This window comes from Gallus gallus, chromosome 1 (assembly GCF_016699485.2).
Source record: "Gallus gallus isolate bGalGal1 chromosome 1, bGalGal1.mat.broiler.GRCg7b, whole genome shotgun sequence".
NCBI classification, from domain to species: domain Eukaryota; kingdom Metazoa; phylum Chordata; class Aves; order Galliformes; family Phasianidae; genus Gallus; species Gallus gallus.
In genome coordinates this window covers 33,670,747-33,690,696 of record NC_052532.1, presented here as the reverse complement: position 1 = coordinate 33,690,696, position 19,950 = coordinate 33,670,747, and the positions used below count along the sequence as shown (strand labels likewise).

The following is a 19,950-nucleotide window of genomic DNA, read 5'->3' as shown; positions in this document are numbered from 1 at the left end:
GTTAATACAAGCACACACACAACCTGGCTGAAAAGAGCCTGTTTCTATAGGAACAAACAGAAAGGATTAAACGGGGAAGGTAGCAAAGACAGAATGAATCAGCAGAGGGCAAATTTAGAATAAAAAGAGGAAAAAGGCAATACGAAAACAGATATAACAGGAAACAGACAATACGACAGCAGAAGGAAGAGAAAGAATCAGGGCAAAGTGCACAGCAAGAAAAGTTTGCAGTGAAAATACCGGACTCAGCAAAACTAGAGAGGGCTATGAAGGACTGGAGGGAGAGCAATTGCCCAATGTCTTTATTTGTCCTTTGAGAATGAAGTAGCTTTTCTAATATAATAAAGACCTTTCTCCCTTTCTCACACAACCTTCGTTCCAGCAGCTGCTTGTGTTTTGTTAGGATCCAAACAGTTTATATCAAAGCATACACAGATGATCCATGTTCTATGTACCGGTCGCCCCATTAACAAAAAACAGAAGAGGCAATGCACATCTCATTCTGGCAGTGCCTAGCATCAAATAGGTAGCTTGCAATGCCTGCGTTGTTTGAATATACTGTTTACTTTTTCCATCAGGAGATCAAACTCAGATTGAGATGATGAAAAAAAATCTACTTTTAAATTGTGTAAATTATTTTAAATGTAACCAAAGTTTGTTATTTTTCTTGCATTACTGCTGTAGACTGCACTCCCCATTTTGGACATTACTTTAATCTGTCTTATTACAACCTTGCTCACTGTAGGACAAATACAATTTTAATTTAAGCAGAAACTGGTGCTTTCCTCCTATTTTTGTTGTCAATTAAAAGATCACCCTTCGCGTTAAATGCAACTTAAATGTTAACTGTACATTGAATATGAGTAAAGAATACTGATACCAGTAGAGGAAAGCAGATAAAGACACGGTATCCCCAAGAAGTATGAAGTACTTACTGATTGAGGAAGGCAAAGAGGTATCTCATCACTATAAGGACCGACCTGGGCAAAGTGAGGAGGAGTTTGCGGATGTGAAGAGCCCTCTCATAGAGATTGTCTATTCCTGTAAACAGAAGAAAGTACTTCAAATCGCATTTCACATTATGGTCTAAAATAGGATTCAGTCAGTCTACTTAATTTGACTCTTTGCTGCCACATGCCTGTGGACAATATCTTCTTATATTATGCTATTAGAAAAGTAAGACCTGAAAGTCTTCCTTTCTCTCATTAAAATCACACGGTTTATAAATAGCATCTTTAAATATAGAAAGTGATAAATCTGCCAAAGTCAAACCTTGGGTCATTTGCTGAGCCAGGCAATTCATGAAACCAAAATAACAGAACATAAATAATACGAGGGACTCAAGGAGACATGTTTGCCACTGGTTTCAAAAACAGACTCATTCTCTCTATTTAAGTATAGGCATCAGCTATAACATTCCAATCAGTGAGCTTGTCTCATCAGTTTTCTTAATGAACAGCTATAAATCTATTAATGCCGAAGTAGAACAAAGGTCTTAAGTCAAACATCCCATGTACTTTCCCGGTTCATTTTATAGCAGTTCACCACCAACAACAGTAGAAATTTAAAATAATTACTTGCATAGAAATGTTAACTGTAAGCAGAGTTCCAAGTGTTTATTTGTGCTCTTTGATATGGCCAGTTCTACCAATAAGGATTTATTTGCAGAAGCAAAACGTGTGGTGACTTACGTTTCTTAGAAGAACAACTGGTGTTTAATAATCAGTATTTTGGTACCAAAATCTAAGCGTAAGAAGAGAATCAGCAGTGAGACTTCCATTGCATATCATGTACACTGCTTAATTTAGTCCAAGGCCTTTCTCCACTTGTCTAAGCTTGGTGGAAGGAACCTGACTGTAACTTCAGTTCCTACTCCTTCCAACAAATGCTGCTGCTGTTACTGCTAGTGGTGCCTTGTAGTCTCTAGCTCACCTGACCTCCCCGCCAAACCTATCTGTGAGTCCTTGTACAGAGTCACAGGTTTTGGTGGTCCTGTGTGTCTGTGTGCAGGCAGGTTTTCTACGGAATGAGAGGGGAGGAAGGTCCTGAAGTGCTTCAGTTAGTTCCTGGAATACTCCTGCCTCAGCAGCATGTCTGCACAATACTGTGGCACAGCTTCTCCTGAGCCTTTCCACTCTGTGTACTGGATATGGGAAGCTACAGGGAAGCTGTAACATAGCCAGGATCTGTTTTCTGCATCAAAGGCCTTACTTGGTAAGGCTTTGAGCCTCTTCCATTCAGTTCTGGAGACCTGCCCTGAACCAGGTTCAGTTATCACTGAATTCAAATCAGCACTGAACTGAGAAATGCACTGGCCTGACTCCCACGTGGGCCCAGTGGCTCTTTCCAGCAGTGTGCTGCCAGCGTGTGTGCAATAGCTTTGTTAAATCTAGGAAACTAAAACCAAGATGGGGCACGGTCTTGAATGCTGGCATGCAGGTACTGCATAGAAACCTCCTGGTCTGTGTCAATTGCAACTCTTCTGAGCTCTTTCCAGACGTAGTTTACAGGATGTACGAGCCAGGAACTGGTCTACAGTCAGCACAGACAAGGCACAGAGAATTGGGATGTGTGGTCATGTGCTGAGCTACCTCAGTTGCCCTAGTAGGGGCATTACTGGTACCAGGAGGTCTCCTTTACAATGAAGCTGTGAAAAACTATCCACACAAGGCTGAAATGTGAGTATTTCTAATTCCTTCCTGCTAACCCAGCCCCAGCTTCCATGAAAGCCTCTTTATTGAAAATCCAAACCACTGCCAAGTGGTAAGTTTGCGTGCTTTCCATGTGATTTCAAAAGGTTTGTTTGTCCTTCTCAGCGCTGATTTGGTATAAATGAGATATCCAGTAACATCATGTATTTGCGTGCTGTTTTGAGTGAGGAACCAAATTACAGAGTTGCCCCTGTGTCCAAAGTGCATGAGTGTTTGGATACATCAGAAAGAACGACTGAATATAGAGAGCTCCTTCTGCATCCGGGAAGAAAGAGGAAGCATTGCCTTATCGCCACTGGCCGCACTGCAAAAGAGCCTCAGGACCAAACGGTCATCCAGGCCACAAGCTGGCAGCAGCAAGGAACCACTGGCAGTGTCAATACCAGAGCATATTAACACCATTTTCCCAATACCGAAGTGTGTATGCCACTGTTTTTTCTCTCTCATGGTGCTCCTGATGGAGGCCTTCTTCATTACTCTGATTTTAAAGAACTGTAATTACCCTTAGCTCAGCACTCAGTGACCTACTGCCCATTTTTAAGATAAGAAAACCAAAATACTGATACTACACAACTTGTTCAAATACCGTGCAATTAGCTGCATTAATGGAAAATGGAATCAGAGAACGTGAAAACTGATTCGTTACCCTGATGATATGGTAAGACTCTAATTTCCAAAAACAGAGAATGGAATAAGCTTCTGGCAAGGCCAAACATCCTGAGAACTAACAAGATTTCTCTGACTATGGCAGGAAAGAGAAATCTGTGCAAACAACACATGAATATCAACTTCAGATCAAGATTACCATTAGGTAAAAACAGAAAATACAGATGGTTACTCATTTACTAGTTCCTGTGCCTCAGAGCAGGACAGAACTTCTGGAGCTCTTGACTGACACACCTGCCTCCTAGACCTGTCTGAGCCATGAGGATCAAACCACAGCCAGGAGAACAAATCCAGCATACCAACGTCACTGCAGAGATGAAACAGATTATCAGCCAGCTGCCTCTTTGTCAGCCACAGGCAAAGGAGCACTTCTCAACAGCATGAGATAGGCACAAATCCTAGCAATCCAAGACTTACATAAAAGGTGTGATTTCTGACCTCCAAGAAAGATAAAACACTGTTGCCTGTCTTGGAGAGGTGGTGTCACCTTTGCTTACTGCAGAGTCAATGAATACACACTTTTCTCTTTTTTAAGAAATAACGCATTTTAACCATCTGGCGACTCACAATGAATTCTTTGCAAAGGCAGACATTAAAGTGAAACAGGCCAGAAGTGAATAATCTGCCTCAGAAGAGAGTAAGAAGTGTAAGAGAAGAGGAAACACAATTGCTTACAGAAGCCCCCCAAGCAAACAAAACAATAACAGCTTAAAAATGAAGACAGGGATACATTCATCCTAAGTAACATTAAGAAAATGTAAGGCAAATAGAAGTTTAATTGAACAATAATCCTGAAGTAGTGGAACATGTAAAAGGCAATAAGTATTCAAACATATAAATTCAGTACTTCGGTGATGGAAAACAAAAGGCTTTTGCAAGAAAGCAATTGCTGGTGTTTCCCAAATCCTCCGGGCCGTTTGGCCACATGCCTTTATCATCCCAGTTTAGTTAAAGATGCTACAAAAGCACCACCCATTTCCTGGTCATGGTCCTACGTATGACCTCTCCTTCCCTAGCGGTGGAACGTTCAATGGAGAGAACTTCTACCCTTGGTTTCAGAGCTCAGAAACCAAAACTACGGATTCTGGTTTGTGCTCTTCTATCAGCCTCTGTTGATATACTTCCTGGGCAATCTCAGTAGTAACAAAAGAAATGCAAACATTTTGCAAAGGGAAGATACTGATTAGAACATACGGGAGGCAAAGACTAGTGTTAGCAATGAATGAATTGTGCTAACCTAATTGCCACTGCTGTGCAAGCTAAGCATATTTCACAGGCAAGGACACAACAAAGGGAGAAGAATAAAGCCAACAGTGGTAATGTAAGACATCTCTCACCTTTAGGGCTACTGGTTTGAAGGACAAAACCCACTGCAGTAGCTCTGAGTGGGGGTCTCCTAGTACTTAAGAGTGGCACCTACTATTAACAGAATGAATGCTAAAGCTTATTTTACACATCCACTGAACATCAAATGGGACTGAGTTACACTTGCAGATGTAGTTTTTATGGTCAATTTGCAGCTGACAAGTAATCCACATGAATATGCATTAGTGCTGAACTTCACAATTTGTGCACCTTTCCACTTGAGCAGATGAGTCCAATCCAATTCAAAGGTATGTATAAATTAACTCAGCAATGCCATTTCCAGCTCTTTCCAATCTCCTTCAGAAGGCATTACGGGAAAACAAACACAATGGTATCCACTGTTACTTGGTGAAGAAAACAGCTGTAATTTGGTTGAACATTTTTCAGGAAGAGCTGACAATTCATAGCATAGTTTTTTACCCTTTAAGTGATACTCTGGAAAAGCAGTAAATAATATGCATACGTAACGATCACGTCTGGAGCTAAATGCACCATGCTGGCTGCAGAGGATCAAAATGATACACATTAGAAGGAAGAAGTTTTCATCCATCCTGGCATCGTGGTATATCAAATTTAGGACACGGGAGATGAAATCAAGAACTACAATGACCTGAGCAGAAGCTACACTGTCTGGGCAGCTGAGTTGAGCCTGCTGCCACACTGCACACCTATGTATGTAGATGTCAACTATAATTCACACATATAGAAACTTACTCCAGCAGAGGAACTGCAGCCCTTAAGTAGTGAATTATGGCCAGCCTTCCACACAGCTTCAATATCCTCTGCCTATGCATAACCCCTCTTACAAATACTTTGCTTGTTTGGCCCAATCTATTTTCAGAAAGAGGCAGAAGAGAAGTACAGCACGGCTCTTCTCCTTTCCCCACCACTGCATTTTACCTGCTGGATTTTTGAGTGCTGCTCTGAGTAATAGTAGCCACTACTTTTGCTAAGAATGCAGAGTTATGGCCCATAATGAAAAGGAATCATTATGTTCTATCCTACCTTTCTTTCTTCCTTTGGAGAAGTTAGAGTTTGGATGCAATCTTACTTAAAGAGTCCATAAATCCGAACAGAAAAACACCATTCTCAGGACTCTAATTAATACGAATTGCCCTAAAAGCCAGTCATTTTGCTATGCTTTCAATGTATTTCCAAAAGGGGAAGCATTAAATCACAATGCTCTATTTCATTTGAAAATGTATGCATAGATGCAAAGGAATTCCTCAGTGGCTGTACTGAGGGAAGGTTCATTTTGCAGCTGTAACCTCAATTATGCTTGACATCCATAAGTAAGTACCTCAGATTCAAGGATTTTTTCACTGCCAACATCACATTTCCATATAGAATGCGTGACATTCTGCCCTTTTAAAATTTCACATGAACATTAACTTCATTGATTTGTTTTTCTCCCTCCCAACCCTTATAACAAATTCTGCCACTAATTAACAAAAGCACATTGGCATTTGCTTCGAAAAATTATTTGAAAACAAGTTAATGTTTAATCTTTTTCTCACTGTTCATCAGAAAGCAAATGCAGTAAGTACTAAGTGCACCTACTTCTTAAATAAACATGTGAAAGCTTTCTGGACTTTACATACTCAATTGTGATCTAAAGAAGTTACAGAAGCTTCTGCTCTCACGGAAGAAACAGAGTCTGGCCCTGCTCCCAGCAACATGAAGGACAAGACACTTAGTATGTGAAGGAACTGTTGGGTATACTAGGGCCACATCAGCACAGAAAAAGAAGCTAATGCAAGTATGACAGGTTCCAAGTCTGAAGTGGGAGAAAAATCTTGCCTAGAATGTCTTCCTTATTGCAAGATATATGAAGTATCAACGCTGAAAGACAGTAATAGAGAAGGTCTTAGAGACAGACAGTTTCTAATATGATGTGCCACACAGGTTCCATTTAAGCTAAATGGTGACAGGTTAGTGTATCCTGAAATGCTTCTTTTCTTTTTCCAAATAAAAAGCATCTTATTCCCTGGCAGTAGTGCACCACTTAACGAGGCACACAGATGAGGTACACAGCCGTAAAGACTTTCCACCCTGGGCTTCTCTCAGATAGTCAGAAGATGCAGACACACAGCTCGCTATTCCAGTGTGTGACCCTGGGCTGGCTGTGGATACAAGGCACAAGAGCTGTTTGTTTTTTCTCATCACATTCAAGACTCCCACTGTGACAACACAAATAAAACCACCCCACAACGTTCAAAAACAAAATCCCTTTCTTTCAGCCAAATTCCAAACGTAAGTCTTCTCCCTTCGCTGAAGGGAGGCAATGACGTGTTATTTCAGAGTGCCCCTAAAGATAACCCTGAGGAAACCAAATCAAACAACAACAAAATCTTGCTTTTGTAGATATCTGTCTTCCTTCAAAAGCTGCCAAGAACGCTTAGCAAACGTTATCATAAAGAAAATTTCTATCTCCTGCAAGAGCAATAGTACAAGTCAAACGCAGCAGAACTATTCAGTCACTGTCCTGGTTACAGCTGGGACAGTTTTTTGGTTTTTTTTTCCTTCATAGTATCAAGTATGATATTATATTTTGGCTTTGGGTGAAAAACAATGTTGATAACACAGCAACGTTTTAGTTGTTGCTGAACAGAGCTGTACAGAGCCAAGGACATTTCAACTCCTTGTACTACTCTGCCAGCGAGGGGGGCTGAACGGGCACAAGGAGCTGGGAGGGGACAGAAGCAGGACAGCTGACCCAAACTGGCCAAAGGGATGTTCCGTACCACACGACCTTGTGTGGAAAAAAAAAAAACTTTAAGAGCTGTAGGGAGTTGGCTGGGATCAGCCACTGCTCAGGGACTGGCTGGGTTAAACCACGACATCATTACACCTTGTTTTGATAAAGATGCCGTGTAGCTGATAATCCAGATTTAGGACAGCCTCAGAGAACGGGCTGGTCTAAGCCGGGATCGGATGGCAACATCTCTTCCACAGTAATGACCCCACTAATGGGAAAAGCAGTGACTTCGTTCAAAACTAATCAAAACTAAGCTCTGATGGATGATTACTCATAGTTAAATAAAAAGGTTGTTAATTCTTGGTTGAAAACAATCCAATTCCTTAAACACGCAATAATTTGACCTCCTCCAAGGAAACCAAGGCCTAACGCTAAAGATTGTATTCATTGTTACTTTTCTCAAAATTCTTGGTAACAGAAGATCGCTTTAGGATAACTGACCTTGATCACTCTCAGCAACTGTGTAAGAGGTCAGGGAATCACCCCCAACTGCAAAGATGCCACGCGCACATGCTCAGCCTGCTGAGCTTCCCATCTCCTTCCACATATCCTGTCCTGCCTTCAGAAGCGTCAGTGGTGAATGGTGAATGGAATTACTCTGAAACCATCCAGGTTCCTCCTCTTAGAATTAATTTAAACAATTCATTCTGGCAGATGTTTTTCCATCTTCTAAGTACTTCGCTTCTGTAATCTTTGCAAGCTGAATAATACTTGGAATTTTAAGTTTCTATTAAAAGCTCTTCAACACCATGGAGTGCAATTCCACTTACTTTACTCCATATAATAATGCTTATGGTATCTTCACATATGAGAACTGCCATCCCTGTTTTTCTTAATGCTTAGTAAAAATAATGAAGTCGTAAGGAGATGCAATGGACAGAATCTGAAAGCAGAAATTTTGAAAAGGAGACCTTGTGCAAATGTTTAACGATGAAAGTGATTAACCATCTGAACAGCTTATCCACAAATGTGGTAGATTTTCTGTCAACTGAAGCTATTAAACAGATACGTTTTCCCAGCAGACATGCTTTAATTCATCCAGGAGTTACGGAAACCTGCACAGAATTAGGTGAAGTTCCATCATCCCTGCCATGCAGAAAATCACTCAGTCAAAACGATCCCACTTTAAATTTCAGTTTCTATGACTTACGGACGTTTTCTGGGCTGTAGCGCTGCAGCCAGATACAGCTAAGCTCAGGCAGGACAAAGATTATGCTTTCTTAAGAGATGGTGGCTCCCTCAGCATCCTCCTTAGTGGGAATCAGACTGTTAAACTGCTGAAAATTGTGCAGGTCTGTTTGACAAAAACCAAAACACTGCACACAGACCTGATCCCAGCAATCCACATATTCCATAACCTCCAGGCTGAATTACTGCAATCCTCCCTACATGGGAAGGAAACTGCACACGTAGGGTTCCCTCTGGCACAGAGCAGAACAGCCCATCTGCTGGCCAGTCCAGGACACCGTGCACACATCAGTGCTGTCCTGACTGCTGACTGTCTCCTTTGCCAAAATAACACAGTTCAGAGAGCCTGTCCTAATTAATATCCCCAAAGGACTAGCCCTCATTACCTGGGAAACTGTCCATTGGCTCCATTTGGCTGAAGCAGTTTACAAAGAAAGGGTTCAGAGAAGGAAGTTCTTCCACAGAGTGGGGACTGCTCTGACTAATTCTAATGGACTCACAGGGAACAGTAAGCCTACTGATGGTTGTCTGGGCCCTCACACCTCCTGAATATCTGCAGGGATCTGTGAACTGGAAAAGGCTTTGTGCATGCCAAAGCAACTCAGCCATCCACTGACTAATTCCTAACTTACTACGAGCTTTCAGCATCCAGCTACAAACACCAGCAGTACACAGACTAACACGCTCCTCTTCTTGGGCATCCCATTACAGCCTGACAGCTCTTGTGAGTTGGAAGGCAGACTGGGTTCTTCTGCAGACAACATTCAGCTGCTTCCCCCTGTTCTTGCACTGCACGGCTTTCCAGACAGTCGGATCTGGGGCTTTAAGCTGAGCAGAACCACACAATGCTGAGCAGTTTGTTACTTATTCACCAGCACCGACCCCAAGCTGCAGGGCATGAAAACCTTTGTGAAAAGTAACATATTCTGTTTGCACAGTCATGACTTTATCCCCTTCCATCTGCCTCAGCGCACAGAAAAAAATAATAATAATGCTTATACATTTAACTATCTCCTGTACACCAGAAGATTTTCTTCCTGCCCTATTAAACAAAGAGTTGTACTGTACATTAATCCCCCTGGAAAAATGGAACAACCACAGCTGCAAGTATGACTAATAGCTGACCCAGACTGCAGACGGCAAACAAATTGCTTGAGAAAAAAACTGTGAAGTTAGGTCTTTTTTCATTCTGCTATTGTATATGAGAAAGTAAAATTCTACTGAGAAATAAATAGATTTCTACTTACTGATACAAGAAATAAGATCATTAAATCTTTCCTTAGGAAAGACAGGATTTTCCAGCCCTCGGAAATAGAGCTTCAGTACTCCAGCAACTGAGTTAATGTCATGGTTACTTTGGTCATCTGCCAAAGGATTTTCACCTTAAGAAGTAAATAAAGTGAATTAAAACACACGAGCAGGAGCAATCTTTCATGAAGCATTTTAATGAATGAATGACATTTTTTCTTGTTGTTCTTACTACGTGGGAGGTGGCAATGCAAGCATGCAAGATAATAAACACTGGCTTAGAAATCCCAGGCTATGATTAAACTGAAAACGTCAGCTTAAATAAAACTTCCTTTACATTACATAACCCAGCAATCTCTTAGGCCCTGAACTTCCTACCAGGCATTTATGGACATGTTATTATTTACAAATAGTAAAATAAAAACGCTATATGTGCTTAATTGAATAAGGTTTCTCAGAGCTTACATAAAGAAATGGAATTAGATAACTCTTCAAATTGCAAATTTGTCTTAATTCTGAAAAATTACAATGTTCAGGAATTTATGCAACTGTTTGGTAAAAGCACTGCATGGAAACTGAAACTCTTAAAGGCCCATGATTGAACTATGTTAAATTCTAAAGACTCAGTCCTTATTTTGAAACACCATACAACGTATATCCCTTCCAGAATAACACCACCTAGGAGAAGCAGTGAAAAATAAGGCATATGCAGGAGTTGGCAAATAGGAGAATATGCCTCCACTTCACACATAAATACAGCTTATTTGTGTATCTTTTCAAGGACCAGATCAAGTGTAACAAGATATGCAACTAACACCAGGGAGAAAAATATCGCTTGTATTTTTTCATGCTTCTAGTCACAAGATTGATTGCCCCAAGGGCTTTCTTATTAGCACATGATCTGTAAAAGGTTCTTCTGGAAAATGAAAAAAAAAAAAAAGTAGCTTCCAAAACCCAAGAAAAGAAAATATAAGACTAAAAAGAAATAAAATTGTAACCAGTGTGAACACAATTAGGGGATTGTTGGACTTGATCTCCTATGAATCCTAAGCTTGCTGTTGCAAGCCATCCATATGCAAAAATCTATTTTTACTTCCTGTTGTATTTCCCATAATTCTTCCTCTGAGGCTGAAGATTCCTTCAGGAACAAAAACTGAAAATGGAATGACTCATTCACAGCCTGTATTTGCATTGACCTGTATGTGCCTTGACTGTGATGTCACTTTGGCACAGGGGCTAGAAAATTAAGCACTCATATTCCAGAAGATCAAGTAGCATCATTCTCAAATTGCTTTAAGTAGTCTCTTGAATCTAATTAAAAACATAATATTTCCTTTTGAAGAACCTTTAAAATAAAGACTAACTATTCCTTGCATTTTAGTGCAACAAACCCAACCTCAAGCTCCTGGGACATAACTGGGGGAAATCACATTCATGCACCATTATACTTCACCTTTAAGCACACGATGGTACAAAGTTTTAGGTGCAGTACACAAAGTGCATAAAAACTGCTTAAATGGTCAAGAAAGTAATTAGAATTTAAAAGATCTTTATGTGTCAGGCATTAGAGTGCTTGAATAAACGAAAACGCAATTACCTCTCTCAAATGAATTTTTAATATCATTCACCTCCACCTGGGAACCAGACACTCTAAAAATTCCCTGATGCTGAAGACCTGCAGCAAAGACAGGAGACAGTGGTGAGAAATGAATCTACTTTTTAAACAGTTTTCATTTCTATTTTTAAAACAAATCTGTACTGGTAAATGCTTTATGGGAAAGATACATTCAAAGGTTCAATAAGTCAAGTACATAACATATTTCAGTGCTTACCGTATAAGTTGATAAATCTGATACAGCTTTCCACGATGAGAGGAATGACTTGTCCTGAATCCTGGTAAAAATAAGAGCAGAAAGAATACACTGCAGATTTGAAAAAGGAAAATTCCCTTCTCTGCACTAAATACGAGAAAGAGATTTCTTTTTTTCTCAATCCAGATGGACACACAGTGCTGCCAAAAAAATACATACAAAAAATATCATTCAGGGAGGGATGGAAAGGAGTAGGTGAAGAGAAAGTATTATGGTTCTTAATGAAAATCACTGAATTGGGAAAATCATAGATTTCATTCTCTGCCTCTGCCATTGTATCTGGCTAACAGTACAGTGACATCTAAGCTCACGTATCTGGTTTAGATTTTTGAAGCAAAATGAGTTGAAGCAGTGAATTTGCCTTTTTAGAAGTTTATTATTAACAAGAATACTTCATGATGAAGATTCTGCACTCATTTAATCTACCTTTGTTTTATCTGATGGAGGAAGTCTTACGTAGGTCTAATTACACATGGCCAAATTCCTGGAGGTGCTTTTTCTTTGGCTAGAAGTTATGACTGTGAACAGTTGAAAAAGCCTTTTCTGGACCTGCTGGACTATTGGAAAAGTTCTTGGAGAAGAGTCACCAGTGACACTGCATGGGGTAGCGGCTGCCTCCCTCCTGACTGCCTCCTGATCTGTGTACCCCAAAATACAGTGGACGATGGTTCTGCATGCTATTTCAGGCTGCACAAACTACGTGGTAATACACAGGGTGGTGAACTGAAGCCACTTTCAGCCAAGCACAGTGTCCAGCTGCCTCTTCAGCACAATGAGGGCATGGGAAAGGGAGGTCACGGCCTACATCTCACCACCTTCAGCTGGCAGAGCTCATGGATCAGAGCTATTGGTCTCAGCCATCACAGAACAGCCAGTTTATACACACATTTTCAGCTGAACAGAGATGATTTAAAAAAAGGAGAAGAAATGCTTGTGGTGGTAGCGGGAGAAGAAGATGACTCTATACCAACTTTCAATGAACTGTCTTTTTCCTTTACACTGCTTGTTCTCCAGAAGAACTGTCACAGTCCTTCAGTTGTGTGTTTCGGCACCTTAAAACATGGATGTACCCAATGCACATTAATGACTACAAGTCACCAGATACCTATTAGAGTTATGAATCATATGATTAAGAATTATTTAGAAAAGTTAGTGCTTATGCTGGAAAAAATACTATTTCATAAATAATAAGAACCTTCAAAATTCTTGTCTTAAAAGCTATAATTTTTCTTTCCAAATGAATTTCAAATACGCAAGCACTCCGGGAATTGACTCATTCATTTGTAAGTTTAGCATAAAAGCACCCTGTATTACAAAGCCATGAATTCAAAACCTGTAACTCAGAATCCACATCTCCTCTTACAAACTAGTCCTTCACATTTTCATCCTACGTTACACTAAAGGGAAGTTTATGAATTGAACTCAAGTAGACAAAAAGTCAAGTGCTAGAAAAAAATGACTGAAAAATAACACACACAACCTAACTCCTGGTTTTCTGTGTCCTACACATTGTTTTAGTGGGCCTCAACGAAGAGTGTAACAGTCATTTCATGATTTAAGTTGTGGCTTGTTTGTCCTTTAAATCAAAACCTAACAAAACTGGCGAGCCAAGAACCAATAATGTCTGGATGAGCACTTTCTTTTTGAGTGGTCTCATGACTCAGGAAGAGTTGAATAAAAAGGACATGGGACAAGTCAATTGCTAAACCAGAAATACTGTAATCTTCACAAACGCGGAGCACTCTAGTCCTCCAAAAAGCAGAGTATTAGAAAACATGCACAACATGCACCCGTATCTCCTGTTAGTACACTGGTTCATGCAATGAATGTAAAGCCTCTGAAAAGATCATGTTTGCAGTAAGAAATTACAAACAAAAAATTACTTTCATACTCGTTTGTGGAGACTCTGGTACAGAACCACACATAACTTTGTAGTGAAGGAATTCCTTTAAGTATCAAACCAAGAGCTTCGGGTTTTGGATCCAAGGACGGGAAAGATATGAAGTAGCAGTCTGGGTTGGTGAAATGTCAAGAACAGTGTGACCCCACTGCTGCTGCCAGTTTGATCTGATGTGTGCAGTCAGTGAATGTATGTTTGAGGCTAATTATCGTATCTTACGATACAAAAAGTAACAAAAAACAATCGGGCTAACTCCCACACTGCCAAATGTGTCAGGAGGCTACCTACTTTCTTCTTCCTTCTGAAAGACTAACCATAGAACTTTCTCCACTTGCAAAGTAAGCTCTGTCACCCACACTGCATGTAGCATAACCCTCTTCAGTGCAAGGGAAAATGACAGGACAGCATTTCTCCTAATTTCCTCTGTTCTTCCCTAACCCAGTGGCTTTCTGCTGTGGGAGTTTGTTTCTTTGCTTACTTTCTTGAGCAAGAAACAGTTTTGTGATATTAATCCTTTGCATCATGTGATGATTTCCTGAAAGTCTCTGCCACCACTCATACAACAGTAGCAGTTTTTCCACATAGTTGCACTGAGACTGGCTGCTGAACAGTTACAGTGCCACCAGCACAGGATTAGTTCTGCAAAATATTCTGTTAACTGCTCTGCAGAAGAAAAAAAATCATGTAACATTCTAACTCAGCTCACAGAGCTTGCAGTCAGGAATTCTTTTCACTGTGTTTATGAATGTATTGCTACATATTTTTTTAAGCTTGCTTTCTTTTAGCTCTGTCAGCTACTGTCCAAAACCACAAACTGACTGGCAGGGGTAGGTGCTCGTTAACGAAGAGGGAATATCCTCCTTTAAGGCTACAATCACTCCCAGTTAAGCCATGGTTCAGTTTTGCCTGCTGTACTTTAATAGCGTTTCTTAATGCAAACTTTTCCCTTCAGTTTAGTGAAAGAACTAATTTTGAGCCAGGGGTGAACGAAGCCCAACAGTGAGGCAGAGATGGTTCTCTTTTCACCAGAACTATACCTGATGTCTTGCGTGAGAGTTCCTTCGGCCTCGGCTAGAAGCATTATTAGAAATAAAAGTATGAAAAAGAAGAAGATAGTAATTACAGCAAAGGTACAAGATCCAGAATAGTGGTGATCACAATTTCACACAATATAATAAATTCCTAAAGTCACAGGAAATCAAAAGCTGGATATGAAACCCAGGCTAATACTGCTTCTTCGCAGACTTTGAATACTGAATCTAACTAAAATGGCAAGCTAGAAACTGTGCTAAGTGTGGGTTACACCACTATATTCTATCTTCTCAATGATGCTATGTTTCCTAATAAAACCAAGCTGTCAATACTATCCCTACTTGATTAACAAAATGGTAGGAAGACTACGGTTAAGTAATGAATCCTCCTCTTTCCCTCTGACTTCAGGAAGTATTATATTGATCAACTGGGAAAGACAAGAGCCCCAGGACAGGCTTACACATAATGATCTGCCTCAGCTCACATGAGGCTGTGACCATTATAGTAAGAAGTGTTGAGATCAGCCACTCCAGTGGCTGGTGCCAGTACCTTAATGAATGACTCCAAATCACCATTAAACAACTTAGCACTATACTGTGATCGGGGTCTGGACCTCCTGTGTTTCTGGGGCTTAGGGGGAAGATTTGGAGGCCTAAGGGAAGGGAATACGATTACTGTGCAAGGTAGAATTAAGTCAAACAATAAAACGAAATGTCTGTAAACTCAGCAAAACAACAGAGTATTGCGAAGGGAGAAATAAACAAAGTAATTATCAAGTACAGATTTTCCAACAAATTTAACTATAACATGTGAAGAACACCTCCACAAACAATGTATTACTTATGCATAAATATTGACATTCTTTATCAATCCCCGCTTTGCATTTGTACCACATACATTTATTCCAAACACTGTACAAGTGAAACAGCCTTTTCTTGTTGCTGTCATCTATGACATCTGGCAGCACCATTGGAATTCATCCTACCAGCCACGGCAGAACAGAAGGCACTCTAAGCACCTCAAGCAGGAAAGTTGCTTCATGCTGGAGAAGCTTCACATTCAACTTCAAGCTGCTGAGCACAATCCTATGATGCTTCAAAACTAAACTGTCTGCATCTTCAACTACAGTCAGTAAGATTAAACAGCTTTAGCCTTTGACACTCAACCACCAACATCTCTGGAGAGTGCTCCAATTTGTCACTGCTTTCCAACTGGAGTCATGTGTGGAGGAAAGGTGAATCCAGCTGATGGAGCTACAACGGCCACAGATCAGCGGGAAGAAAGGAGCTCTGAAGTCTGCAGAGATGTCTCCAGGAATACTGGGGACCAGGCAGAAGAAAGTATATAAGACCAAATGGTCTAGGCAAATACAGAGCTAGAGCTGCATCCAAACTTCTTAGCACAGAGGGCAAAACTTTTGTTGGTGTTTTTTGTTTTTTTAATTCAAGATAAGGGGCGATGGTAATGCCATTCCTGTTTGGGAAGCAAAAGCAGAAAGAAGCGGCACTGACCAGGGATGGAATAACTGAGAAGGGCAAGGAAGAATGAGATCAGGAAGGCTGGGCTGGAAGTTCCTACTATCGCAAGGGTGGGAAAGGTGGTGCCTGCAGCAGTGTGATACAGGCAAGTGGCAGCTGCAAACCCTAACAGTTGCCATTGCACCCCACAACCTTATAGCCCTGGGGGCTGTAACGTGCCTGTCTGTGTTTATGTCTGGAGGCAGCCTCACAGGTGTGGCATTACACAATGGAAAAAGTATGTGCTGCACAAAAAAGGGAGACCTAACATGGTCTCCCTTCTCTTCTGGGAATATATAGGCCCTTTTAAGCATCACATACATGGATACTGAGGGAATCGGGTATTTCTGTCCAGAGGTAAGTTACCAAAGATGTGGCCTATCCCCTAAATTCATGTCTGTATCAGTTTCTTCTGAGCCAAGCATCTTAATCAACGCTTTTTCCTAGCACCAAAAATCCCCGTCCAACTCATAAATTTGTCGTGTTCCCCAATACACACATATTTTCCGGGATTTCCCTGCTTCTTCCACCCTTGACACTGGCCTAAGCAGCTCAAAAGAACAAGGAAGATGAACAGGCAGCCCTTTATCCATCAGCATGTGGGAACAGAAAATGCTGCACGTTAAAACACACAGTACCTGCACACAGTTTAGGTAACAATAACAATACTATACATCAGCAGGAAGTTGCTCTAAAATTTGTACTTTCTTCTTTGTTTTCCATTTGTAGCTCTGTAAATCCAGTTAAATAAAAATGTCTTACCTTGTTGTCATATATTCAGCCCTGTGACCTAAAAAAGTTCAATAAGCAGGAAACAATTATTTGCCCGTATTAGGTAAATTTTTAGCTTTTTGCATCTAAATTATGCTTGACAAATAGTTTTTAACCTCAACTTTCATATTAACAGCTAAAGACAAACAATTATACAACAGACAATGCAATTATCTACCACCTCCAGAGTTACATTTAGAATACAAAAACAACCCACGTTACCAACAAGTAAGAAGCCTGCCCACAGATTAAAGGATCATTTGATACTGTAAATAATATGAAGCAAAACTCCAAACACCACATGTTGCTTATGCTCATGTACTTTTGTGGCTAAACCAGTATGGAGATAGAGCCATGCCAGTATTAGATTATACCTCCTGCTATGCTTTGTGCCTAAACCTGTTCAGCGTTGAAAATAAAGAGCTCTGTATCCCAGTGGCTTGCTGCTGAAAGCCTTTACTCTCTTTCATTTGTATGCTGTAGGAAAAAAATACAGCGCTATCACCAGGACATGCAATATGGGCATAAGAATAATGACAATTGCACAGAATAGTACAAAAGCAAAGCAAGTACCGTACTCCAGAAAGGTTTAACCTTTGTAGAACAGCAGATCAGTAAGTTAGGCATGTGCCCCATGTAAATGTAAGATAATGACAAGCAAAATAATCAAGCAGAAGGAAGGTCATGATAAGGTATGTTCCACCAGTCTAGTCTTCCCCAAGGGAGGTTGTGCCCTATTAATTTACTAGAATTCTTTGAACACATCAGTTTAATACCAGCCAAAGGAGAATCACTGGAATTAATTTATTTATAAGTTCTCTAATCAATTTCTTCAGGAGAAGCTACTAATGTAACTACATAGCCATAGATTAAATGGCAAAATAATACGGCTAATCAAAAAAACTAGTGAAGAAAAAGGAAATGGAATTGAATTAAATGGTCTATTTTTATCATGACAAAAGTGTAACTGTCATTTACTCAAGCCTTCCCATCACAGCCACTTACAGAATGCATTTACTGGTGTCACAAAGAGATCACAGCAACTAAGGAGGCAAAAGATTGTGCAGGTAACTAAAATATTTTTGTATGAAGTCCTGACCAAACTGTGAAGTTCTTCAAAGGGGTTTAATGATGTTAAAGAAGACACACAATGGCAAATTAAAGTCAATATTGAAAGCTTTAAATAAGAGATACCAGAGAAGAAAGAATTAAACACCGACGGAGCTAGTAGAACTACAGATAACTATACTGACTCTGAAAATCACTCTGAGCATCACTTGTACTACAGGTCTAAGATCACTGCTCAGTTTGGAAGTGACACCAAAAAAGCTCCCCAAACTGCACAAAGAATGAAAATTAGTGATATACAAAAAATAATATTGCTATGTGGCAATGTCCTGGTGCAACTCACACATTGCACGGCACCATTTTCCACTGAAAATACATTTTGCAGTACCAGAAGGCTGGGGATCCACTGGAGGTGCCACAAATAAGTTCTAGGAAAAGAATCTCTGGTATTAATAAGATGTGTAAGGATTGCTGACAATTATTTTACACAGGTGAAAAAGAGGGATAAAATAAGAGTATGGTAGATAATTGATGACGTGGAAAGGGTAAGTCAGGAACTACTCCTCACTCACATAATTCATCTCAATATACAAATTAAGAGTAAAACAAAAGATGTTAGAAATCGTAAGGGTGGAGGATTTCAAAATATTTCTCGTGTTTAATGAGTTATGACAAAAACTACGTGGGACACAGAGTCAATTTCTTTTACAACTGCTTATTGTCTTTCTTGCCTTCTCCTTTGCTTTGTTCAACAGATAAGCCTTGAGTCTGAACGAACATGGGTAAGCGTGCTTCCTATGTTTCGTACTAATATTGTTTGAATATTTCTCATTTATTCTTCCAAATTTGCCGCTGCACACTTAGCACAGAGAATCTCATCTGTCTTCCTTGTGCAGATCATGAATATGCACCTACGATGCCCATGAACAGCAATGGATTGTAGCAGCTAGGTGACTGGCTGGGATAGAATCCAAATGCTGTCAGTGCTGTGGATCACACGTGAATCTGGATTTATTCTGCCTACATCTTTACACTGTGCATGTTTGAATAAAAGCAAGAAGAACTTCCAGTTCAGACCATCCGCTCCCCTCCTCTTTTATCCTTCTTCCCTGCTCTTCCTCTCCCTCTTATTCTCCCCCGCATTGTGTAATTTGGCACCCTGTGTTATTTGTCAGCTGTCTTGCTGACATGGAAGTTTCCAGAAAAGGCAGCTTGAGTAGAGAAGGAGAGCTCGCTTCCTAAAAAAATCATTTCTATAGTAGCTACAGTAACCATGTTCTTAGTTTCACAGTAATTCTACTTTTTCAATCTCCTCATTCCAGGCACATTCGGAATACAGGTCCTCCTTCCCAGGCATGTACACTGACATGACTCAAAAACTGAAGGGGCACTGAAGTTTTTTTTGCCTACAAGAACAATGGCTTTTGCTCCGAATACCAGCTTTGAGTGAGCGTGTACACATTGCAGATACTACTTTCATGTGCTACAGCATGATGACAGAAAAACAACTACATGGAAAAACACTGTGGGCAACAAAGATAAACAACTTGGGGTTACAGCTGTTGGGTCAAAGGGAACTCTTCAAACCGAATGGTCCAAGCATGTCTGAGTGTGGCTAAACATCCCCAAGTCTGACGGAAATTTATCACTTAAGTCACGTTGCTGAGCCATTTTCCTTTGGGCTTCCTCTGAGACAGTTCTGTCCTTGTATCTTTCCAGCATGCATTAAGCAAGGGGTTCTACCATCTTTTCTCTTTCTCCCTTCTTCATGTATTTTGCTGGGCTTCTCAATAACAAATATGTACTTCATTTTCCCAAATACATTTTCTGAATATATTTTCAGGTCCAAAGAAGG

General features: G+C 40.3%; 1 protein-coding gene across 5 annotated transcripts in view; it reads right to left on the bottom strand.

Moving 5' to 3' along the window:
* The window catches only part of SRGAP1 (SLIT-ROBO Rho GTPase activating protein 1), a 140,277-nt gene that overhangs the window by 17,470 nt on the left and 102,857 nt on the right, over positions 1-19,950 (bottom strand). For 3 of the 5 annotated variants that reach the window (XM_046938079.1, XM_015281504.4, XM_025147892.3), the window contains 6 exons: positions 17,019-17,046; positions 15,289-15,391; positions 11,769-11,829; positions 11,534-11,611; positions 9,936-10,070; positions 936-1,041 (listed from right to left, as the gene is read on the bottom strand). In XM_046938079.1, the coding sequence (XP_046794035.1) occupies positions 936-1,041; positions 9,936-10,070; positions 11,534-11,611; positions 11,769-11,829; positions 15,289-15,391; positions 17,019-17,046 (511 nt within the window). Of the gene's footprint in view, positions 1-935; positions 1,042-9,935; positions 10,071-11,533; positions 11,612-11,768; positions 11,830-14,744; positions 14,779-15,288; positions 15,392-17,018; positions 17,047-19,950 lie in introns of those variants that run through there. The other 2 variants (NM_001080101.2, XM_015281511.4) reach the window with 2 other exon arrangements.